Here is a 24,666-nt window from a genome sequence, read left to right on the forward strand (position 1 = left end):
CATAGTTCCTCGCCAGGTGTCCTGCTTCCCCAACCCCAGTGTACCCTCATGACCACAGTTTTGGAAAAGAAGTTGAAGGTTTGGTATACAAATGCAGATGGAATAACAAATAAATGTGAGGATGTGGCATAAAAGAATCAAGGAGACATCCCCAGACATCATAGCATCCACAGAAACAAAACTCAGTGGGTTGATAACAGATGCAATCTTTCCACCTGGATAACAGATTCTGAGGAAAGGATCTCATATCCGGGTGGGAGGAGGAGTTGCACTGCTCATAAAAAAATCGGTGGGTACTTGAGGAAATGGAAGGAATGGATGCAATGGGAGAAAGAGACTACATAGTAGGGGGAGCCCTAAGGTGGTAATTGCAGTGATGTATAACCTGCCACAGAACTGCAAGAGGCCAAGAGAAGAATATGAAGAGAGCAACAGATCAATGGTGGACATACTAGCTGAGATGGCCAAAAGAGCTCACATGGGGAGAGCACAGTTACTAGTTATGGGTAATTTCAACCACAAGATGATTGACCGGGAAAACCTGGAGCCAAATGGGGGCCCCGAAACATGGAGAAACCAAGATGGTGGATGTGGTACTGGAAAACCTCATGCATCAACATGTTAGGGACACTGTCAGAGAGAGAGAGAGAGGGAAGGATGAACCAGTAAGACTGGACCTCGTATTCACCTTGAGCAGTTCAGACGTCAAGGACGTCATGTACGAAAAGCCCCTCAGAGCTAGTGATCACATGGTTCTCTGCTTTGAATACATAGTAGAGTTACAAGTGGAGAGGGTAGCAGGAGTATGATGGCAGAAGCCAAACTACAAAAGGAGAGACTACACAGGCATGAGGAACTTTCTACAAGAGGTTCATTGGGAGAGAGAGAATTGGTAGAAAAGTCAGTAAACGAAATGATCGATTATGTGAAAAGAAAATGCAAGGAGGCAGAGCAGAGGCTTGTTCCAAAGGGAAATAGAAATAATGGGAAGACCAGAACGAGCCCTTAGTTCACCCAAAGGAGTAGGGAGACAAAAACTAAGTGTGCTAGAGAATGGAAAAAGCACAGAAGACAAAGGACCTAGGAAAATAAAGAGAATAGTTGAAGAGCCAAAAACGAGTATGTACAGATAAGAAGGGTGGCCCAGTGGCAATACGAAAATGACAGCATCGAAAGTCAAATTTTACCCGACTCTGTTGTATAGCCTCATCAGGAGGAAAACAACAGTCAAGGACCAAGTAATCAGGCTGAGGAAGGATGGTGGGGAGTTCACAAGAAATTACCAAGAAGTATGTGAGGAGCTCAACATAAGACTTAAAGAAGTATTTACAGTGCAGACAGAAAGGATTTCAGAAATCAAAACGGGAGGGGGAGGGTTAACCAACATGGGATACTCCAAGAAGAGTTAGATGAAATACACACAACCAAACAGGAAATGACAAAGCTGTTATGTGAACTCGATATCTCAAAGACGGTGGGACCGGACAACATCTCCCCATGGGTCCTTACAGAGGGAGCAGAGATGATGTGTGTGCCACTAACAACAATCTTAAACACATCCAATGAAACTAGGCAAGTACCTGAGGTATGGAAGACTGCAAATATAGTCAAAAATTTTAAGAAAGGAGACAGCCACGAAGCATTAAATTACAGACCAGTGTCAATGATGTGTATAGTAAGCAAAGTCATGGAGAAGATTATCAGGAGGAGAGTGGTGGAGCACCTAGAAAGGAACAAGCTTATAAATGACAGCACGGTTTCAGGGAAGAGAAATCCTGTGTCACAAACCTACTGAAGTTTTACGACAACATGACAGAAGTGAGACAAAAGAGAGAGAGGGGTGTGTAAATTGCATTTCCTTGGACTGTAAGAAGGCTTTTGACACAGTTCCAAACAAGAGATTAGTGCAAAAGCTAGAGGATCAGGCAGGTATAACAGGAAAGACGCTGTAATAGATCAAAGAATACCTGACAGGAAGGCAACAACGAGCCAAGATACGTGAAGAGGTGTCAGAGTGGGCACCTATGATGAGTGGGGGTCCACAGGTGTCAGTCCTAGGACCAGTGCTATTTTTGGGATATGTAAATGACATGATGGAAAGGACAGACTCAGAAGTGTTACTGTTTGCAAATGATGTGATGTTAGTGAGGAGAATAAAATCAGGTGAGGATCAGGCAGGACTTAAAAGAGACCTGGACAGGCTGGACGTGTGGTCCAGCAACTGGCTCCTCGATTTTAACCCCGCCAAACGCAAAGTTATGAAGATCGGGGAAGAGCAAAGAAGTCTGTAGACAGTGTATTTGCTAGGTGGCCAAAGACTGCAAACCTCACTCAAGGAAAAGGATCTTGGGGGTGAGTATAATACCGAGCACATCTCCTGAGGCGCACATCAGCCAGATAACTGCTGCAGCATATGGGCACTTGGCAAACTCAAGAATAGCGTTCCGATACCTCAGTAAGGAATCGTTCAAGACTCTGTACACTGTGTGCGTCTGGCCCATACTGGAGTATGCGGCACCAGTTTGGAAACCACACCTGGTCACGCACGTTAATTAATTAGAGAAAGTGCAAAGGTTTGCAACGAGACTAGTCCCGGAGCTAAGGGGAATGTTCTACCAAGAAAGGTTAAGGGAAATCGGCCTGACGACACTGGAGGACAGGAAGGTTTGTGGAGACACGATAACGACATATAAAATACTATGAGGAATATACAAGGTGGACAGAGACAGTATGTTCCAGAGATGGAACGGAAACATGGGGTCATAATTGGAAGATAAAGACTCGAATGAGTCAAAGGGATGTTAAGAAGTATTACCTCAGTCACGGAGTTATCATGAAGTGGAATAGTCCAGAAAGTGATGTAGTAGAGGGAGGATCCATACTTAGTTTTAAAACAAGGTATGACAAAGCTCATGGAGCAGGAAGAACGAGAACCTAGTAGCTAGCAGTGAGGAGGTGGGGCCAGGAGCTATGACTTGACCCCTGCAACCAAAATTAGGTGAATACACACATGCTACAAATGCAACTAGGCGAGTACACACACTTCATTGGAAACAGAAAGGACTCCACAAAGCCAGAATGGTGGGGTGCACCAAGCATTGGACACAATACACGTAACAGAGGAGGAAGTGAAGAGGCTGCTAAGTGGGCGGTGGGACCAGACAACATCTCTCAGTGGGTCCTGAGAGAGGGAGCAGAGGAGCTGTGTGCTGCTGACAACAATCTTCAACACAGCTATCGAAACTGTGCGACTATCTGAGGTGGGGAAGACAGCAAATGTAATCCTAATTTTTAAGAAAGGAAACAGATATGCAGCATTAAACTACAGACCAAGATCACTGACAAGTATAATATGCAAAGTCATGGAGAAGATTATCAGAAGAGTGGTGGAACACCTAGAAAGGAATGAGCTTATCAACAACAACCAGCACGGTTTCAGGGAAGGGAAATCCTGTGTCACAAACATACTGGAGTTTTATGACAACATGACGGAAGTAAGACAAGAGAGAGGTGGGTATATTGCATTTTCTTGGACTGTAAGAAGGCAAGAGATTAGTGCAAAAGCTAGAGGATCAGGCATGTATAACACGAAAGACGCTGCAATTGATCAGAGAATACCTGACAGGAAGGCAACGGGTCATGTTATGTGACGAGCTGCCCGAGTGGGCACCAGTGACGAGCAGAGTTCCACAGGGGTTAATCCTAGGGCAGGTACTATTTCTGGTATATATGAATGACATGATGGAAGGGATAGATTCAGAGGTGTCCCTGTTTGGAGACGATATGAAGGTAATGCAAAGAATTCAATCGGAAGAGGATCAGGTAGAACTACAAAAGATCTGGACAGGCTGCAAGCCTGGTGCAGCAACTGGCTCCAGGCTGCAAGCCTGGTGCAGCAACTGGCTCCTGGCTGCAAGCCTGGTGCAGCAACTGGCTCCAGGCTGCAAGCCTGGTGCAGCAACTGGCTCCAGGCTGCAAGCCTGGTGCAGCAACTGGCTCCAGGCTGCAAGCCTGGTGCAGTAACTGGCTCCTGGAGTTTAAGCCCACCTAATGCAAAGTCATGATTTGGGTAGGTCAAAGAAGACTGCAGAGTACCCGTTAGGGGGTGTTACGACTTTGATGTCGTAACTTAGATAAAATGTTGCTGGCTGCTAAAGGCTGCTCACACTGTTGTCTCGGGGTTATAAAATTACACTGAAATACACAGCAAACCTTGGGCCAGCATGTGCCCTTATATTAAACAATATTAATTATTATTAGGAAGGAAGGATAAAAACTCACCTATATAAAAATATATCTATATTAATAATAGCTTATATACAACTTACAAATACTACAAAAAACCACCAGACTCAGTTCACATTCGCTCACTAGCACACTGCTACTAATGAGTTAAATAAAATAAATGAACATTTATGAACAGGGAGGCTCCATTACCCCCCCCCCCACCTTCCTGCAGGCTACTTAGCCTACAGTGGACACGTTAAATACTCTCCAAAACACAGGCCTCTGCATACTAGGAGTTTACAAATAAACATGAGAGCACTTAAACACAAACACCTATAGTATACAATAAAAAACTTACCAAAATTACCTACTAAAACTACCGTCCAAACATGATGACTCCACCCGTCACCACCCGTCTAGTACTGAACTTAACACACCTCTCTTCTGCTCTGTCCTGGCCACTGCCTCACTGACAGGAATAAAACGTGTTCGCTTACAGAGAATAACACATGTCCACTTTCAGTATACTACACAGACAATGACATTGTATATGGAGCGTTATTTTATATAAATATTTTTTTTACAGTACTCCGTAACATCCCCGAGACCAAAGGTCTCACTAGCTAGGTGAACCCAGTCGGGTGCAACTAGTCAAGACAAAACAAAAAGAAAATGGGAAATGACTCTCAGGTCTGGGAAACACAAAATTCTCAAAAAAAAAAAAAACTGCATCAAACACACCCCCGTCTTCACTTCTGCCTGACAAGGGGCCAAAGACTGTAAACTTCACTCACTTAAAGGGATCTTGGGGTGAGCATAATACCGAGCATATTTCCTGAGGTGCACTTCAACCAAATAACTCCTACAACATATGCGCGCATAGCAATCCAAAGAATAGCGTTTTGACACCTTAGTAAGGAATCGTTCTAGATCAAGACTCCGTACACCGCGTACGTCAGGCCGATATTGGAGTATACAACACCAGTTTGGCACCAACACCTGATCAACCACGTCAAGAAATTACAGAAAGTTCAAAGGTTTGCAACAAGACTAGTCCCAGAGCTAAAGGGTATGTACTACGAGGAGAGGTTAAGGGAAATCGACTCGACAAGGTGGATAGGGACAGGATTTTTCAGAGATGAGACACAGCAATAAGTGGTCACAACTGTAAGTTGAAGACTCAGATGAGTCACAAAGATGTTAGGAAGTATTTCTTTAGTCATAGTTGTTAGGAAGTGGAATAGTCTGGAGAGTGATGTAGTGGAGGCAGGATCCATACATAGATTTAAGAAGAGATACGATAAAGCTCATAGAGCAGGGAGAGAGTGGACCTAGTAGCGACCAGCGAAGTGGCGGGGTCAGGAGTTTTGATTCGACCCTTGCTTCTACAAATAGATGAGCACACACACACACACACACACACACACACACACACACACGTAAAGGGTTCTTAAATGGAGATATCGTAGGTTGAAGGTAGACACACTTGTTGGATGGTAATATATTGTCAGTCTGAGATGGTGAGGGATGGAGCCCAGCTGCTTTGCCTGTCTGCTAAATGGTCTGCCGCCAAGTGAGGCCGGGGCAGAGGTATGAGCCTACACATGTGCATCCCGTGACGTCACACAAAGCCACAGGCCTACAAGGGATCTCGTATCTAAAGCACATGGATGATACTAATATGCTATGCTATATAATACAGGGATCAGCAACTATGCTGACAGCTCGGTCATGTTACGTATGTCGTCTCGACATACACTACCATACTATAGGCTGAACAGGCAGGTGGTTCTGGGCTGATTCTATACAATAACAAATTCATATATAACTTAGAACTAATGGATGGTATCATACTGGATATTAACAAAATGAATTTTACGTAATGGGTGTTAATGTAATCACTTTTAACATAATGAGTTTTAACGTAATGCATTACAAACTATAAGAACAAATCATTATACAATATAAGAACATAAGAACATAAGAACGAAGGAACACTGCAGAAGGCCTACTGGCCCATGCGAGGCAGGTCCAAGTCTCCTACCGGCTTAAGCCAATGCACCCAACCTAGTCAGGTCAGGTCACATTGACTTAAGGGAGGAACACGGCAACCGACCTGGTAGCACAAGCTATCAGGTCTAACTCACACCCACCCACATCCACTCATGTATTTATCCAACCTATTTTTAAAGCTACACAACGTTCTGGCCTCTATAACGGTACTTGGGAGTTTGTTCCACTCATCCACAACTCTATTACCAAACCAGTACTTTCCTATATCCTTCCTGAATCTGAATTTTTCCAACTTAAAACCATTGCTGCGAGTCCTGTCTAGGCTAGATATTTTCAGCACACTATTAATATGGATGAAATTGATCGATCGATCTGTATTCATGCACTCTACGGGTTCTGAGGAAGAATAAATATATATATACAAGGTGAAATTAACAGCAAAGGCATCTGGTGCGCAGTCAGATCATTACTGTCAATTCCCAGAATACGAAGGGAACGTGAACACGAAAATTTCTGACAACTGATCAACTAATGACAAAACACACAGTTGATAATTTCATTCATCTCGGACATCTAATTATGCAGACTATGTACATTTAAACCCAATTCTGCGAGGGTGAGGTTTACATATGCAAAATGGTTATCATCTCTGGGAGGATCGAATTCCTCTGCAATGGCTAACACATGCCTTGACTGAGGGAGATCTAAACGAGTATCTACAAAAGATACAGCTACAATCACTAGTGACTGTGGAATTACTAACTCGTCTGCTAGGAGTACTCAACTCGACTATTCGATACAGTAATTCTTGGCTCATTACAAAGTCACTAATGGGTGCTGGTGGCTTCACAGTAAGAATAAGATCTTCCTGGAACAGGAATCGAATCACACCAGAACACATGGGATCGGTTCTTTGGGCATTTTTGACATCCTCGACAGTAAATGGAGGATCTGCAGTAACTACACTAACGTGTCGCGATAAAGCATCTGCGACTACATTCGACTTGCCAGGTAAATTTTCAAAAGTGGGATTGAACTCTTGGATAGTCAAGGTCCACCTGGCTAACCTTCCAGTAGGCTGTTTGTTCTGGAATAAAGGTATCAGTTCTTTCTTACTGGAGGAATGAACAAACTCGGTGGAATGGATGACTCCCCCCGGTTGAAAAAATTAACGCTATAACACGCAATATGAGCAAGGGAGAACGAATCTACTATCTCAAACTGCAAGCACAGGAGAAAAGAAATGAGCACGGTGAACAATGCTGATAATCTGAGTCGCACACAGTGACACGAGGTATCAGCTATAAAGAAACTACACTTACAAACGTTAACATGTGAAAGTTACTCGAAAAATAACTTCTTACAATGCACTGATTACTGTCAACTAGGATGGGGTCACCATCTGGAACATTCGGAACAACAACAGACACTTTAGTGAGAACACTAGCTGTAACAGAGACGTCTTTCTGCAGACAGCATGTCACATCAACAAGAGATGGCATTACTAGTTGCAAGTAATCGTTTTCTGACAAGGCATCCCCTGTGGAGAAACTACTACTCGAACTAGCAGTCATTGCAGGGATAGGCTGTGCACTCAAGGCAGTCTGAGTGTCCCCGGACACTTGAGGCAACGGAACACTATCCTGCAAGTCTGAAGGTGTAGGTGGAACACAGATGGGAGTGACAGAATTACTAGTGCCTGACCGCTCGGCTACGTTAATAAGTAATTCACGGATCTATAGGAACTTAATCTGAACTTCACATTTCGCAGCACTTTAACAAATCTCAGATACAAGCTGTGAGAACAAACACATTGCTCAAGGGCTAGGTATTGTCTTTCAGTCAGTAAGGGAATATTGGTACTGTGGACTGATTCATATTGACTTTGACTGGAATGATACACTAAGTGAACGTTCAAAAGTGACTGGGACATCTTCTCAGTGAAAATACTGAAGGGCATAAGTCAAAAAAAAAAAAAAATAGAGAGAATGACAAAGTAAGCTTAAATGGAAGAAAATGCTTAACTATTCTGCATAAGTAATTAAAAATTGACAGGTTACACAGTAAGCAAAGAACTCACACAAGAACAATATTCAACTTAATAAACAACACTTTGAAAATCAAGAGAACTTGTACTTACTCAAATCTGATTTGTTCAACTTTTACTTTAAATTGAATGGATGGCACAGTGAGTTGTCTTTACTTTCAATGCAACAAGGAAATACACAATAAAATGATAAAATGGACTCAATAAACTTGTGCAAAAATTAAAACAGACACACAATTCACTGAAATAAAATAAAATGACACAGACAGAATAAAATACTATGCACAGAACAGAGCATAAGAAACTGCACTGTAATAAACTGTAGCAATATATCAAATTAACAATTGCTAATCAACAAGTACTTCATAAAATTTTCTGCAAGGAAACTTTAATAGCAACACAATATTTGCAAGAATTATTGCAAAATGAGTCAATGTGCAATAATAAAAAAAATTATTACACACACAAGAAAAGAAATATATCAAGGAATGAACACTTTAACTCTTAACTGCAGCTTAAACAACACTTAACAAGCAAAAGAACAATTTACTTTAAAAGGAGAACTTAAAAATTGCACTAAGAGTGAATTTGTTCAATGAAACATAAAAAATAATAGGTGCTAAAAACACATAACAAAAAAGAGGGTTGAACACTTACAGTGATGCAGAACACAACACATCAATATAAACACAGTACTAGAATTTTCTTGCAATGAAACTTAATGTGTGAAAAATTTTGTAAAAAATTATTTCTTGCTTGTGTAAAATAATGACACTATTGTTTGTGGAAATAAGACAAATTAGACACTGGCTAAATGGAAGAATATGAACACAAGAATGTTCAACACACAGGGAACAAAATAAAAATACACAAATGCTGGGAAGAAAAAAAAATAACAGACAACACTGAGTTGTGATGCAGAATATGAGGTGAAAAATTACTGAAATACTTCACTGGAATACTGAGAACACAAGGTGATTCTGAAGTGTAAACACAAGTTCTATACTGCTCATATGTTGCACACACAACAAAGGAAACACTAAGTACTTACTTCAAGTGTATAAAAAGATACACAACACAACAGACATAAGATAATGCACGAAAATTAACACTGAGTTAAGGAGATTAAAAGAAATTAATGCAATCAGTACATGATAAACACTGAGTCTGATCGAGAGTCACTGAATGTCACTAAGAAAAAAGTTCACTGGAAACACAAAAGAAATGTCTCAACACTCGCAAATGTCTCTAAAAAAAATATCGCTGTAACAACTTGAAGAATGAGATTGATGGATTGTTTATATGGTCTTGCTGCTGTCCTCTGCACAGGTGATCGTAGAATTGCGCTTACATCGACGAAGACAAACACACAAAAGGCTTTATAAAGATGGCGTGAACACACTCTAGCTCTTGACCCCCTATGTGGTCTTTAAAAATATGGTGCTACAACCCTTAGCAGTGCACCAAAACACTAATGAAGTAGGTGAATAGGTAATGGCTGACTGTAGTTGGGTTTGTGGGTTAACAGGGCTGAGACCGGCAATGGTGCGACACACGTGATCGTGAGTGGCTGGGCTTATGGGTTGAACGTCGTAAGCCTCACTGAGAACACCCACACTGCCGCGAAGATAATTCTAAGCCGACTGGCTTAAAACAACCCACAAAATACTACAACACCACAAGGATGAAAAAGAGCACTCAGAATGCTTGGAGCTTGAATCACAAGCGATGAAGACTACTCACGTGGCTTGCTTGAGTACTGGGGTAAGACAACTGGGTTAGTTGGTAGCTGGCTTATCTTAACCCTTCACACAGAATAGCTTGATAACTTCACACGATGAGCACAGCAGAGGTGGAAGCTGGCTTGGCAGGCAAAGGAATTGGATGGAGTAGACTAGGCTCGACTGGGCTCGGTTGTTCTGACTCCCCCACCACAGACTGGAAGCTGGCTTATTTTGCAAACTCGGGTCAACCCCTCGGGAGTGATGCAAATAAGCAGAAAACACTAATACAAAGAGACTGACCAGTGAATAATGTAGAAGCTGGTAGGAGCTTGGGCGAGTAGCTGACTTGAGGTAGCTGGCTGGGGTGAACCTCGGTAGGCCTACTGGTGACACGAAATGGCCGTCTTGCTGGTCGAAAATTTATCTCCAGAAATCGCTGTAATCGTCAGAATTACAGGCCCTCCGATGCCACCATTTATCGTAAAGGGTTCTTAAATGGAGATATCGTAGGTTGAAGGTAGACACACTTGTTGGATGGTAATATATTGTCAGTCTGAGATGGTGAGGGATGGAGCCCAGCTGCCTTGCCTGTCTGCTGAATGGTCTGCCGCCGAGTGAGGACGGGGCACAGGTATGAGCCTACACATGACGTGACGTCACACAAAGCCACAGGCCTACAAGGGATCTCGTATCTAAAGCACATGGATGATACTAATATGCTATGCTATATAATACAGGGAATACAGGGATCAGCAACTATGCTGACACAGAAACAGTGGGTCAGGTTGATGGAGGTGATTTTGAAAATATTTTTGAGTCAGACCGTTAAGAACACGACATATGAGAAAGAGAGAGAGAGAGAGAGAGAGAGAGAGAGAGAGAGAGAGAGAGAGAGAGAGAGAGAGAGAGAGAGAGAGAGAGAGAGAGAGAGAGAGGTGTTGAGCCAGTAACACTGGAGCCAATATTTATGATAAGTACGTCCGACATAGGTGAAATAGAATGTAAGAGCCCAGACTCCCTCCTGGGTGGTAGCAGCCAAGATAATGGGAGGTAGAGGGAAGAGCAGCAAGATAGAGGAACTTCAAAATGTGGAGAGAAATCCTGAATGGAGTTGAGTGGGAAAGTTACCTGAAAGATAAGTTAGTGGATGAGAATGAGTAGCTAGTAGAGCAGAACTTTATACTCTGAAGAAGAAGAAGATTAAATAGCAAAGACAAGAAGAGCCTTAGTTCAGTAAAAGATGCAGAGAGGCAACAGAAGAAACACAAAACAGTCCAAAAAAAAAAAAAAAAAAAAAAAAAAAAAAGTATGCGAGGGACATATTAGAACAGAGAAGTGACCAGGTTAGCCATAAACGAAAAAGGCGAGGAAGAGGAGAGAGGCTGAAAGACAATTAGAGAATGACGTAGCAGCAAAGGACAAGTTTGAACCAAAACTGCTTCACAACCACAACTGAAGAAGACAAGAGTAAAAGACTAGATAACCTGACTAAAGATGTCAGGAGCAGAGCTCACGAAAGACTACTCGAAATTCTGGTTCAAGTTGAACAGACGCTTTAAATAAGGTCTTCTCATCTAAAACAGTGAGTAACAGCAGGAAGGTTAGGGGAAAGAGTACACACCCATAGGTGCTGGATGACACTCTGAGGTGTGTACTCAGGTATGTAATGAAATACTTGGGTGTGTACTCAAGTATTTAATTACCTCTCACAGCAGGTGAGAGGTAATGAAATACTTGATGCAGCAGGATACACAGTGGTGACACCTGAGACAGTGTCAACACTAGCCAAAATATACAACAAATCACAATACTAGGAACTGTTGCCTGAGATCTAGTAGACAGAACATGTATTCCCTATATTTAAAAAATAAGTAAAGAGCGTTAAATAAGAGACAAGTTTTACTGATATGTGTACTTGATGGGATATTGTAGAAGACAGTCCGGAATAACTAGTGTAGTGTCAGAGATGGTAAAACAAGATACAGTAAGATAAGATACCTTATTTCAGCATGATACATGTTATGTACAAAGGTGAACGACATTTAAGTGTGCAAGCAGAAAGCCCTTTAATATGTAAACCAAGTTGGACTTCTATGGTGAAATAGCGGAAGAGAGACAGGAGAGAGAGGAGTGGGTGGATTGCATTTTCTTAGACTGTAAGAAGACATTTGATACTGTACCTCAGAAGAGACTGTGGTAAAACTTGAAGTGCAGGCAGGAATAACAGGGAATATACCCCATTGGATCACAGATATCAGAATGGGAAAGAGTAGCACATGGGGATCCAAAAGGATTGGTATTACGACCAGTACTGTTTCTGGTTCAAGTGAATGACATATTGAAAGGGACTGAACCTGATGTACAAGTATCCCTGTTTGTTGATGATGCAAAACTAATGTGGAGAATAAAAACAGATGAGGAAAGGGAAAGGCTACAAATTGGTCAGATAAGTCGTTGATGGAATTCAATCCCAGCAAATGTAAGGTTATTATTAGGCATAATTCTTTCACTCTCTCTTCACAATTCCATTAATCTTGTTTTGATTCTCTACATGTCCTCTAGTATGCAGCACCACCATGGGTTCCATGGTGGTGCTGCATACTCAATCATCAGTCTGGTATATGGCAAACATAGGGTCATTGACCACTTTCCTTGACTTTCCTGATAACGAATCATAAAATTTCCAGTCGCACATTTCGTTTACGTAAGCTTCGCGCATTGTGTGTGCGTGTGTGTGTGTGTGTGTGTGTGTGTGTGTGTGTGTGTGTGTGTGTGTGTGTGTGTGTGTGTGTGTGTGTGTACTCACCTAATTATACTCACCAAATTGTGGTTGCAGGGGTCGAGACTCAGCTCCTGGCCCCGCCTCTTCACTGACCGCTACTAGGTCCTCCCTCTCCCTGCTCCGTGAGCTTTTTCATACCTCGTCTTAAAACTATGAATGGTTCCTGCCTCCACTACATCACATGCGGGACTATTCCCTTCCTGACAACTCTATGACTGAAGAAATACTTTTTAACATTCCTTTGACTCATCTGAATTTTCAACTTCCAATTGTGACCCCTTGTTTCTGTGTCCCCTCTCTGGAACATTCTGTCTCTGTCCACCTTATCTGTTCCTCTCAGTACTTTGTATGTCATTATCATGTCTCCCCTAACCCTCCTGTTCTCCAGTGTCATCAGGCAGATTTCCCTTAACCTTTCTTCATAGGACATTCCCCTTAGCTCTGGAACTGGCCATATTGCAAACCTTTGAACTTTCTCTAATTTCTTGATGTGCTTGACCAGGTGTAGGTTCCAAACTGCTGCATACTAAACTATGGACCTGACGTACACAGTGTACAGTGTCTTGAACGATTCCTTACTGAGGTATCGGAACGCTATTCTCAGGTTTGCCAGGCACCCAAATGCTGCAGCAGGTATCTGGCTGGTGTGTGCTTCCGGAGACGCGCTCGGTATTATACTAGCCCCAAGATCTTTCTCCTTGAGTGAAGTATGCAGTCTTTGGCCGCCACGCCTATACTCTATCTGCGGTCTTCTTTGCCCTTCCCCGATCTTCATGACTTTGCATCTGGCGGGCTAAATTCGAGGAGCCAGTTGCTGGACCACGCGTCCAGCCCTTCTAGGTCTCCTTGTAGTCCTTCCTGATCCTCATCTCATTTAAATCTCCTCATAAACTTCACATCGCCTGCGAACAGGGACACTTTTGAGTCTATCCCTTCCATCATGTCATTCACATATACCAAAAATAGCATTGGTCCTAGGACTGACCCCTGTGGGACCCTGCTAGTCACAGGCACCCACTGTGATACCTCATCACGTACCATGACTCGTTGCTGCCTCCCTGTTAGGTCTGTTAGGTATTCTCTGATCCATTGCAGTGCCCTTCCTGTTATATGTGCCTGATCCTCTAGCTTCTGCACTAATCCTTTGTGAAGAACTGTGTCGAAGGCCTTCTTGCAGTCCAAGAAAATGCTATCAACCCACCCCTCTCTCTCTTGTCTTACTTATGTTACCTTGTCATAAAACTCCATAAGGTTTGTAACACAAGATTTGCCTTCCATGAATCCGTGCTGGTTGTCGTTTATAATCTTGTTCTCTTCTAGGTGTTCCACCACTCATCTCCTGATAGTCTTCTACATGACTTTGCATACTATACACGCCAGTGACTCTGGTATATAGAGTAGTGCCTCGTTTCTGTCTCCTTTCTTAACAAGTGGACTACATTTGCTGTCTGCCATACCTCAGGTAGTTGCCCAGTTTCAAGGGATGCGTTGAAAATTGTGGTTAGTGGCACACACAGCGTCTCTGCTCTCTCTCTCTAAGGACCCACGGAGAGATGTTTTCCGGTCCCACCGCCTTTGAGGTATCAAGATCACTTAGCAGTTTCTTCGCTTCCTCCTCAGTTGTGTGTATTTTATCCAACAATTGTTGGTATATCCCTTGTTGGTGTACCCTTCTGTTCTGTTTTCCCAGAGTCCTTTCTGTCTCCACTGAAAATACTTCCTTAAATCTCGTGTTGAGCTAATCACATACATCCTGATCGTTTCTTGTGAGTTCCCCAGCTTCTTTCCTCAGCCTGATTACCTGGTCATTGACTGTTGTCTTCCTCCTGATGTAGCTATACAGCAGTTTCGGGTCAGACTTAACTTTCGATGCTATTTTATTTTCGTACTGTCGCTGGGCCTCCCTCCTTATTTGTGCATACTCGTTTCTGGCTCTTCGACTATTCTCATTATTTTCCTGGGTCCTTCGCTTTCTGTACTTTTTCCATTCTCTACTGCACTTAGTTTTTGCCTCCTTACGCCGTCAGGTAAACCAGGGGCTCGTTCTGGTCTTCCCATTATTTCTGTTGCCCTTGGGAACAAACCTTTCCTCTGCTTCCTTGCATTTTGTTGTTACGTATTCCATCATTTCGTTTACTGACTTTCCTACCAATTCTCTTTCCCACTGAACCTCCTTCAGGAAGTTCTCCATACCTGTGCAGTTCCCCCTTTTGTAATTTGGCATCTCCCATTCTACTCCTGTTACCCTCTGCATTTGTAACTCTACTAAGTATTCAAAGCTCAGAACCACGTGGTCACTAGCTCCAAAGGGCCTTTCATATGTTATGTCCTCAGTGTTCGAGCTACTCAGGGTGTGCACGAGGTCCAGTCTTGCTTGTTGGTGAGGTGTGTGTGTGTGTGTGTGTGTGTACTCACCTATTTGTACTCACCTATTTGTGGTTGCAGGGGTCGAGTCCTAGCTCCTGGCCCCGCCTCTTCACCGGTTGCTACTAGACCCTCTCTCTCCCCGCTCCATGAGCTTTATCAAACCTCGTCTTAAAACTGTGTATGGTTCCTGCCTCCACTACGTCATTTTCTAGGCTATTCCACTGCCTTACAACTCTATGACTGAAGAAATACTTCCTACTATCTCTCTGACTCATTTGTGTCTTCAACTTCCAATTGTGGCCTCTTGTTTCTGTGTCCCCTCCCTGGAACATCCTGTCCTTGTCCACCTTGTCTATTCCACGCAGTATTTTATATGTCGTTATCATGTCTCCCCTGACCCTCCTGTCCTCCAGTGTCGTCAGGCCGATTTCCCTTAATCTTTCTTCATAGGACATTTCCCTTAGCTCTGGAACTAACCTTGTTGCAAACCTTTGTACTTTCTCTAGTTTCTTGACGTGCTTTATCAAGTGCGGGTTCCAAACAGGTGCTGCATACTCCAGTATGGGCCTGACATACACGGTGTACAGTGTCTTGAATGATTCCTTACTAAGGTGTCGGAATGCTGTTCTCAGGTTTGCCAGGCGCCCATATGCTGCAGCAGTTATCTGATTGATGTGTGCTTCCGGAGACATGCTCGGTGTTATACTCACCCCAAGATCTTTCTCCTTGAGTGAGGCTTGCAGTCTTTGGCCACCTAGCCTATACTCTGTCTGTGGTCTTCTGTGCCCTTCCCCTATCTTCATGACTTTGCATTTGGCAGGATTAAATTCGAGAAGCCATTTGCTGGACCAGGTGTCCAGTCTGTCCAGGTCTCTTTGAAGTCCTGCCTGGTCCTCATCAGATTTAATTCTCCTCATTAACTTCACATCATCTGCAAACAGGGACACTTCTGAGTCTAACCCTTCCGTCATGTCGTTCACATATACCAAAAATAGCACTGGTCCTAGGACCGACCCCTGTGGGACCCCGCTCGTCACAGGTGCCCACTGTGATACATTACGTACCATGACCATGTGTGTGTGTGTGTGTGTGTGTGCGTGTGTGTGTGTGTGTGTGTGTGTGTGTGTGTGTGTGTGTGTGTGTGTGTGTGTGTGTGTGTGTGTGTGTATGTGTGTGTGTGTGTGTGTGTGTGTGTGTGTGTGTGTGTGTGTGTGTGTGTGTGTGTGTGTGTGTGTGTGTGTGTACTCCCCTAATAGTGATTACAAGGGTCGAGTCTCAGCTTTTGTGTCCACCTCTCCGCTGGCCACTATTGAGTTCACTCTGTCCTTGCTGTGTGAGCCCTGTCAAACCCACTCTTAAAACTATGTATGGATCCTACCTCTACCACTTGTCTGTCTGGTCAGTTGACTTCCTGACCATTCTAAGGCTAACGAAGTGTTCTAACATCCCTCTGACTCATCTGAGTGATTAACTTCTAGCTGTGACCTCGTGTATCTGAGACCCGCTTCTCAAACAAGCTCGACTTGTCCACCTCATAAACTCCTTTCAGTATCTTGTATGTCGTAATCACGTCACTGTGGTCCTTCTTCATAGTTCATGACCCTCAACTACGACACTAATTTCTTGACAAATCTTTGCATTTTTTCCAGCTTCTTTGCATGCTTTATCAGATGCAAATTTCATATCGCTGCAGCATGCTCCAAGATGGTTCTGACATATGTCGTGTATAAGGTCATGAATGCCTCCTTGTTGATGCTTCTGACGCTACCCTTAAATTTGCCAGTCTTGTATTTGCTGCAGCGGTTATTCTGTTGATATGTGCAGCAAGAAAATGCTAGAAATTATGCTCACCCCGAGCTTGTACTCTTTCTCCGGTCGTCTTTACTCTTTTCCGGTTTTCATAACTTTGCATTTGCTGGAGTTAAATTCTAATAGCCACTTTTCAGACAAATCGTGCAGCTTGTCCAGATCCATTTGTAGTCTTTCCTAGTTTACACCTAAGTAGTTCGACAATATTTATGAGTAAAGACATCTCTGGCTCGATTTCCTGTCATGTCGTTTACATACACAACAAACAGTACTGGTCCAAATACTGACCCATTTTGGTCTTTCCTCCCAGAAAATAACTCTCTGTTTTATTCTTGTTAAGTAGTGCTTTACTCTTTATTCCTGCTTACTGTTCCATTTTTTTATCTTTGTCTTTTGTGGGGTACTATATTGAACGCCTTTTTTGCGGTCCAAAAGGTATTCACTCGTCCCTCTTTTTCCTACCTGACTTTCGTAACCTTGTCATAGAACTCCAGCAGATCTATTTTACTGGATTTACCATCTTGAAAGCCGTGCTGGCTGAAGTTTATGAATCTGCTGCTTTCCAAGTGCTCCCCCAGTATTCCCAGATAATCTCCTAAAATGATCTCAATTTGCATATTAATGACACTGGCCTATAGTACCACCTGCCTCTCCCATTTTTTTAATATTGGGACTACATTCGCTATTTTCCAGACTTCTGGCAGCTGTCTTGCTTCAACTGACCTTTTAAGGTGTCTAACTCACTCAGCGGTTTGTTTGTTTGTTTTTTTTTTTACTTTTCTCTCCCTTGTTTTTATTTTGTCCTGTATCTTTTGGTATGCACGACCTCTTCAACTCTCTGGCACAGTTCTGATTCCACTCAAAATACCTCCCTGAATCTTTTATTCAGCTCCTTACAGATTTTCTGGTCATTCCTAGTGAGCTCCGTTCTTTCCTTCTTCAGCTTTATTTCCTAATCCTTCAGTCATCTTCTTTCTGATGTGGCAGCTCACTATGCTTCAGGTTTGGCTTTCGATGTTATGTCATTCTCAAGCTGTCCTTTAGCCTTCCTTCTATTCCATGAATATTCGTGTCTGGCTTATCTGCTTGCTTTCATATTCTCCGACGTTCCCTACTCTTGTACTTTTAGCTTTTGCCTCTTCTGCTTCTTCTGTTTCTGGGTATGAATTTATCCTCTTTCTTCCAGCACCTTTCAACTACACACTCCATCATTTCATTTGCTGTCTTTCTGTCCAACTCTCTCATGGCACTCTGCTGAGAAGTGCCTCATGCCATCGTAGTCTCCTTTTCTGAAGCCGGGTTTGTCCTTCCTACTCTGTGTTCTTCTCTGTGTTCACTTCCTCAAGGTATTCAGACTTCAGAACTGAATGGTTGCTAATACCAAAGGGCCTCTCATATCCCATGTCTCCTACATCAGAGACACTTGGGGTAAACATGAGGACCAGCCACGCTGCTTCGTCACCTCCTTCCCCTAGTTGTGTCCCTGATATGCTGACTCACAAAGTTTTAAGCTAGCTTCAGCAACTGAGCTCGCCGTATTTGGTTCTCTATGTTGTTCCAGACTTTCCAAGTCAATTTGCTTACAGTTGAAGTCCCCCATGATCAATAATTCTTCATTTCCCATGTGGGCTCTTCTAGCTACCTCTGCTATTGTGTCTACCATAGCCTAGTTGTTGCCATCATAGTTTTGTCTTAGGATTCTATTGTTTAGTGGTAGGTTGTACATCACTGCCATCATCACCTTGGATTCCCCAATTTTGAGTGTCACTGTTAGGTAGTCTTTCCCACTCCTTTCCATGTATTTCATCCATATCCTCAAAGATCCACTGCTGCTCCTCCACCTTTCATTCTTTTGTCATTTCTCATTATTTGATATCCTGTGAATACTGCATTCGTAATTCCCTTCCTGAGCCTTGGTCTCTGTTATTGCTACAGTGTCTGGGGATGCCTCTAATATTTGTTTTTTCCGTTTATCACTCTTATTCCTTAACCTATCTGCACCAACATACAACAGTATATGTATCCTTTCTGCTACTATGCTCAGGTATTTGGAATCGTTTTCTCCTGGTTCTTGCTCATGTATAAGGAAAGAAGTGGGTAAAAGGGGAAGCAGAGGTTGAGGGTGGGGGGTGGGGGTGGTAAGGGCTGGTTGTTGAGGTGGCTCTTGCACTGTAAAGGATTGGGACCATGGGTGTATGTGAGGGAGGATGGAAGGGTGGGGAAGGGTATGTTATGATTAATTATGTTTGAGTGGGACGGTGGACTGGGAACTGAGGGATTAATTGGGTCTGAACTTAGTGTGTCCCCAGAGGCAGAGCCTCTACACAGTTGGTTCTGAGCATGGTAGCATGGTGTCCCCATGGATGCAGAGCTTCTGCACCTGTCATTACATTCACCGGTTCTCCTCGCTGCCTTCGACCGTGTTTTATTCTCTCTCTCTCTCTCAACTGTGCCCTCTCTTCTGTCTAGGTCGAGGTTCACACACAGTGATACTTGCTCGTCAATCTCAACAGTGATTTCCATCTCAAGATCTGATCTTGTGCCATTTCTGATATGTGTGTGTTTGTGTGTGTTTATTCATCAATTCGTGTTTGTGGGGGAGCGGCAAAACTCAGCTCCTGGCCCTCATTTAGAGCATTTTGATTGACATCATTGATTTCTGTACTCTTGGGATTTATCATATTTACTCTTCAAGCTTTGTAATGAGTTTGCTTCTATCACTTCCTTATCCAAGTTATCCCATTTTTCAACTACCCTGAGAGTAAAGAAATATTTCCTTACGTTCCTATTGCTCATATGTGTTTTCACCTTCCACATGATCCTGTCTTCTTAATTCAAACTGTCTCTATATGCTCTATCAAGTCTCCTTAAGATTTTGTATGTCACAATTATGTCTCTCCTTGTCCTTCTCACTGCAAAGGTCATCAGATTCAGTTCCTTCAACCTCTCCTCACAGTGCCTTTCCGTTAGTGATGGTACTAACTTGATTGCAAACCTCTGAACATTTTCAAACTTTTTTATGTGTTTCGTCAAATGTGGACTCCATGCTGGGGGTCACAAACTCACTGACTGGCCTAATAAAGTTTGATGTTATACGTTGTGTGTAATTTTGGCGATATGAATAGAGTTATATTTACTCCAAATCATTTTCATTCTGATTTTTGTAGCTTCTCTCCGTCCACACTGTACTCCGGTCTGCTCTCATCTTCTCCAGTTTGCATGACCTTACATTTGCTTGCACTGAGCTCGGGAGTCCACTTTTTTGATTACATATAGCCTGTTGAGGTCTCCCTGTGGTTTATCACTGTCCTCTCCTTTTCTCATTTTTCTCATTAGCTTTACATCATCAGCAAACATTGAAACGTACGATTCAATCCCGTATGGTAGGTTGTTTACATAAATTAAGAGCAGTAATGATCTTAATAGTGACCCCTACAGAACTCCACTAGTTATTCTCAGTTTGATGTCTCATACATTGTTACTCACTGCCTTCTGTCATTCATGTAGTACCTGAGTAACTGGAGCTTGCTGCCTTTACTCACTTTCATCGTTTCTCTGATTTCTGGACTGATCCCTGGTGTGGTACTGTAGCAAATGCTTTTCTACAGTCCAAGAAGATGCACTCCACCCAACCCTGTCTTTCTTAGTTGATATTTATGACTTGGAGAATTCCAGAAAATTCGTAAGACAGAATTTTCCATCCTTAAATCTATGTTGATTTTCTGTAAATTCTCGAACTCTCTACAAGTGCTCCAGTAATTTATTCCTTACTATCTTCTCTAGAATTTTTGACAGTATCCTTATCAGGATATGTGACTTTCTGTCACATATCCTAATTAAAAGGACTGGTAAAATACCACTGTTTTTGGGTCTCATAGTGATGATGGTTTTTCTCTCACCACCTATGAAGAGGTTCCGGTTGGTTCCTGTGTTTATGTGAGATCAAGTTCTTTGTAAGGACCTCTTCACTTCTTCTTCCGTTGTGTTGATGTTGTCTAGCAGCTGTTAGTCTGTTTTGACAACATTGCCTTCCGCTAATTCTCCACTTCCTTGTATGTGACTTTTTTTAATATTTTGCCTAGCACTTTACGTACTTTCCTTTCATTCTTCCTCACTGTTTCTTCCTCAACCACTTAAATTCTTTCTTTCCAATCATCCAACTTTGGTTCAGTTTTGCTTATGATGATATATAATTTTCAAACTGTCTTTATCAGCTTCCCGTCTTATTCTTGCTTATTCGTTCCAAGTTATCTTGCTTATTTCTGTGTTGTCTCTGGCTTGACTTGCTTTATAATCTTACAAGCACGCCAGCTCCTCCCTCTGCTCTCTCTACATTCCTCACTCAACATTGCCTCTCTCTATTTTATACTATTTCTTTTCTTCATACTCAATATGAATCTTTTCTTTCTTTTGGCGCTCTGGTGGCACTGTTACCTCCTCCTTCCTTTCTACTGCAGCTTTGCCTCACACTTCCCGTCTACGTGTGCGTCTTACTAATGATATGATGTACGCAGAACACTAACCTTGTCACTGACGCAACACCTGTCACCACCATCACCACCAACATCCACACCACCAGCCTTACATTCCACAAAGAGCCAAACAATCCTTTTACAGATGTTACTTTTAGAGGAGAAAATACAGAATTGAACAAACATAAAAATTTGACAAACGCCACACCTGGCAGCCCTTAGTGGTAAAGGCTCCAATAGACGCCGAGACGACAGTTTACGTTTGTCTGCCGGGGAGTGAGTTTGTGTGCGCACCTCTCCATCCCTCAGAACACTCGCTACCTTGATCGTACCTGCGTAGCGCAGATGCGGCCTGATACAAGTGCCAGTGACCAGAGGGAGGGGGTTGATAGTGCCTGGAAAAGAGTGTGAAGGCAACCACACGTTTCATTAGTGCAAAGAAAACATGTTAGGGAACTGTAGTGATGGTATGAATATTGTGGCTGATAGTTGTACACCACCACCAACACCTGGTATAGAAGATATACTCGGGATATACGCCACTACACTCTCCGTAACACACTTGTAAATGCTGGCGGGATATACACCATCATACTCCAGCAGACTTGTATGACAACATGATGTAAGTTATCCTAGCATATTGTTATTTTTTTAACTCAAGTATTAAAATGTAGTCTTCCATACATAACCATACATGTTATTATAACCATACATGTTATTATAACCATACATGTTATTATAACCATACTTGTTATTATAACCATACTTGTTATTATAACAACACAAGTCATTATACCCATACTTGTCATTATAACTATACATGTCATAATAACCTTACATGTCATTATAATCATACATGTTGTTATAACCATACATGTCATTTACCATACATGTCATTATAACTATACATGTCAATATAACCATATGTCATTATAACCATACACGTCATTATAACTACATGTCACCATGATCATACATGTTATTTTAACCATAAATGTCATTATAACTAAATATGTCACTATAACCATACATGTCACCATGACCATACATGGCATTATAACCATACATGTCACCATGACCATACATGTCACCATGACCATACATGTCACCATGACCATACATGTCATTATAACCATACATGTCACCATGACCATACATGTCATCATGACCACACATGTCATTATAACCATACTTGTCATTATAACCATATATATCATTATAACCATACATGTCACCATGACCATACATGTCATTATAACCACACATGTCATTATAACCACACGTCATTATAGCCATGAATGTCATTATAACCATACATGTCACCATGACCATGCATGTCATTATAACCATACATTTCACCATGACCATACATGTCATTATAACCATACATGTCACCATGACCATACATGTCATTATAACCATACATGTCACCATGACCATACATGTCATCATGACCACACATGTCATTATAACCATACTTGTCATTATAACCATACATGTCACTATGACCATACATGTCATTATGACCATACATATCATTTTAACCATACATGTCATTATAACCACAAATGTCATTATAACCACACATGTCATTATAACCATACATGTCACCATGACCATACATGTCATTATAACCATACGTCATTATAACCATACATGTCACCATGACCATACATGTCATTATAACCATACATGTCGTTATAACCATACATGTCACCATGACCATACATGTCATTATAACCACACATGTCATTATAACCACACAAGTCATTATACCCACACATGTCATTATAACCATACATGTCAACATGACCATACATGTCATTGTAACCATACATGTCATTTTAACCATACATGTCATTATAACCACAAATGTCATTATAACCACACATGTCATTATAAGCACACATGTCATTATAACCATACATGTCACCATGACCATACATGTCATTATAACCATACATGTCGTTATAACCATACATGTCACCATGACCATGCATGTCATTATAACCACACATGTCATTATAACCATACATGTCACCATGACCATACATGTCATTATAACCACACATGTCATTATAACCATACATGTCACCATGACCATACATGTCATTATAACCATACATGTCATTTTAACCATACATGTCATTATAACCATACATGTCATTATAACCACAACTTACATGTATTTTTCTCCATCAGTACACCGTTACTATAATAGTAACAATTATCGAGATCCTTTGCTTCACTCTCAGTAACTGCTATATCTCTCAGTCTTTCCAGTGACTGATCAACAAACTGATCCTTGATTAAATCATCATGAGTTAGAAATTTAACGTCAGTTGTGTCCTGACTAGGTTGATGACAGGGTGGAGTCAGTGTTAATGATCCGGGGGGCAGAGCGTCACTAAACAACATATTCAACCCCAAATCATTGTCATCCACTAACTCAACAGGAGACAAGGATGGTTGTTGTATCTTTGACATAGCTCTAGTAATTGCGCTGAGAGGAAATAAAATAGGTTTCTCTCTACAAGCTTCAATGGCATAATTATCATCAGTGTTATTATCAATCACAAGTGGTTCTTTACATATACCAGCATGAAGGATATCGTACCCTATCAACAAGTCCACTGACCTGATGGGAAATACACTACTGGATATACCCACTGAAATATAACCAGTATAATAGCTTGTTTCAATATAAACTTTGTGCAGAGGCACTTTTATAACAGCCCCTCCATAGGCTTCTAACAATACATCTATCTTGCAATAGGTATTGTCAGTTATGGGCAGTACATCTTCTCTTAATAACGTGAGATAACTGCCAGTGTCTCTGAAAGTAATTATCTCAGTTAGATGTGATTCGTCAAATCCTACTTTATCTCTCGAAAAGTAAGGACTCATCGCTGAACGAATCTTTTCGTCAGACACACTTTCTGACGCCAGGCTGGAATTTATATATTGTTTTATACTTTATTTGCTTCTTTGCCATTGTTAGCTTCTTTATTGAGGTTATATAAAAGTGAAGGGAGATTAAATATAGGATTATTACTATCAGGAATAATTGGCTATCAGAGAACTAGGTTATTGTGGTATTTTTGTTCTGTGTTAGCGTTTATGGTTAAATTACCTCTGTTTATATTTCATTTATGGTTGCCTAAGGCCCATGTGGAGGCCCCGGTTGCGGGGTCGATAGTATTGGCCGGGGTGTTATTGAAGTTA

General features: G+C 41.9%; 1 protein-coding gene across 2 annotated transcripts in view; it reads left to right on the forward strand.

Annotated features, from left to right (window-relative positions):
• The first annotated feature begins 21,713 nt into the window (after positions 1-21,713).
• The window catches only part of LOC138852166 (serine-rich adhesin for platelets-like), a 927,448-nt gene continuing 924,495 nt past the window's right edge, over positions 21,714-24,666 (forward strand). For both annotated transcript variants that reach the window (XM_070081857.1, XM_070081863.1), the window contains exon 1: positions 21,714-22,063. In XM_070081857.1, coding sequence (XP_069937958.1) covers positions 22,059-22,063 — 5 coding nt within the window. In that variant the 5' untranslated portion in view covers positions 21,714-22,058. The remainder of the gene's footprint in view (positions 22,064-24,666) is intronic.

This window comes from Cherax quadricarinatus, chromosome 6 (assembly GCF_038502225.1).
Source record: "Cherax quadricarinatus isolate ZL_2023a chromosome 6, ASM3850222v1, whole genome shotgun sequence".
Taxonomy (NCBI): Eukaryota; Metazoa; Arthropoda; class Malacostraca; order Decapoda; family Parastacidae; genus Cherax; species Cherax quadricarinatus.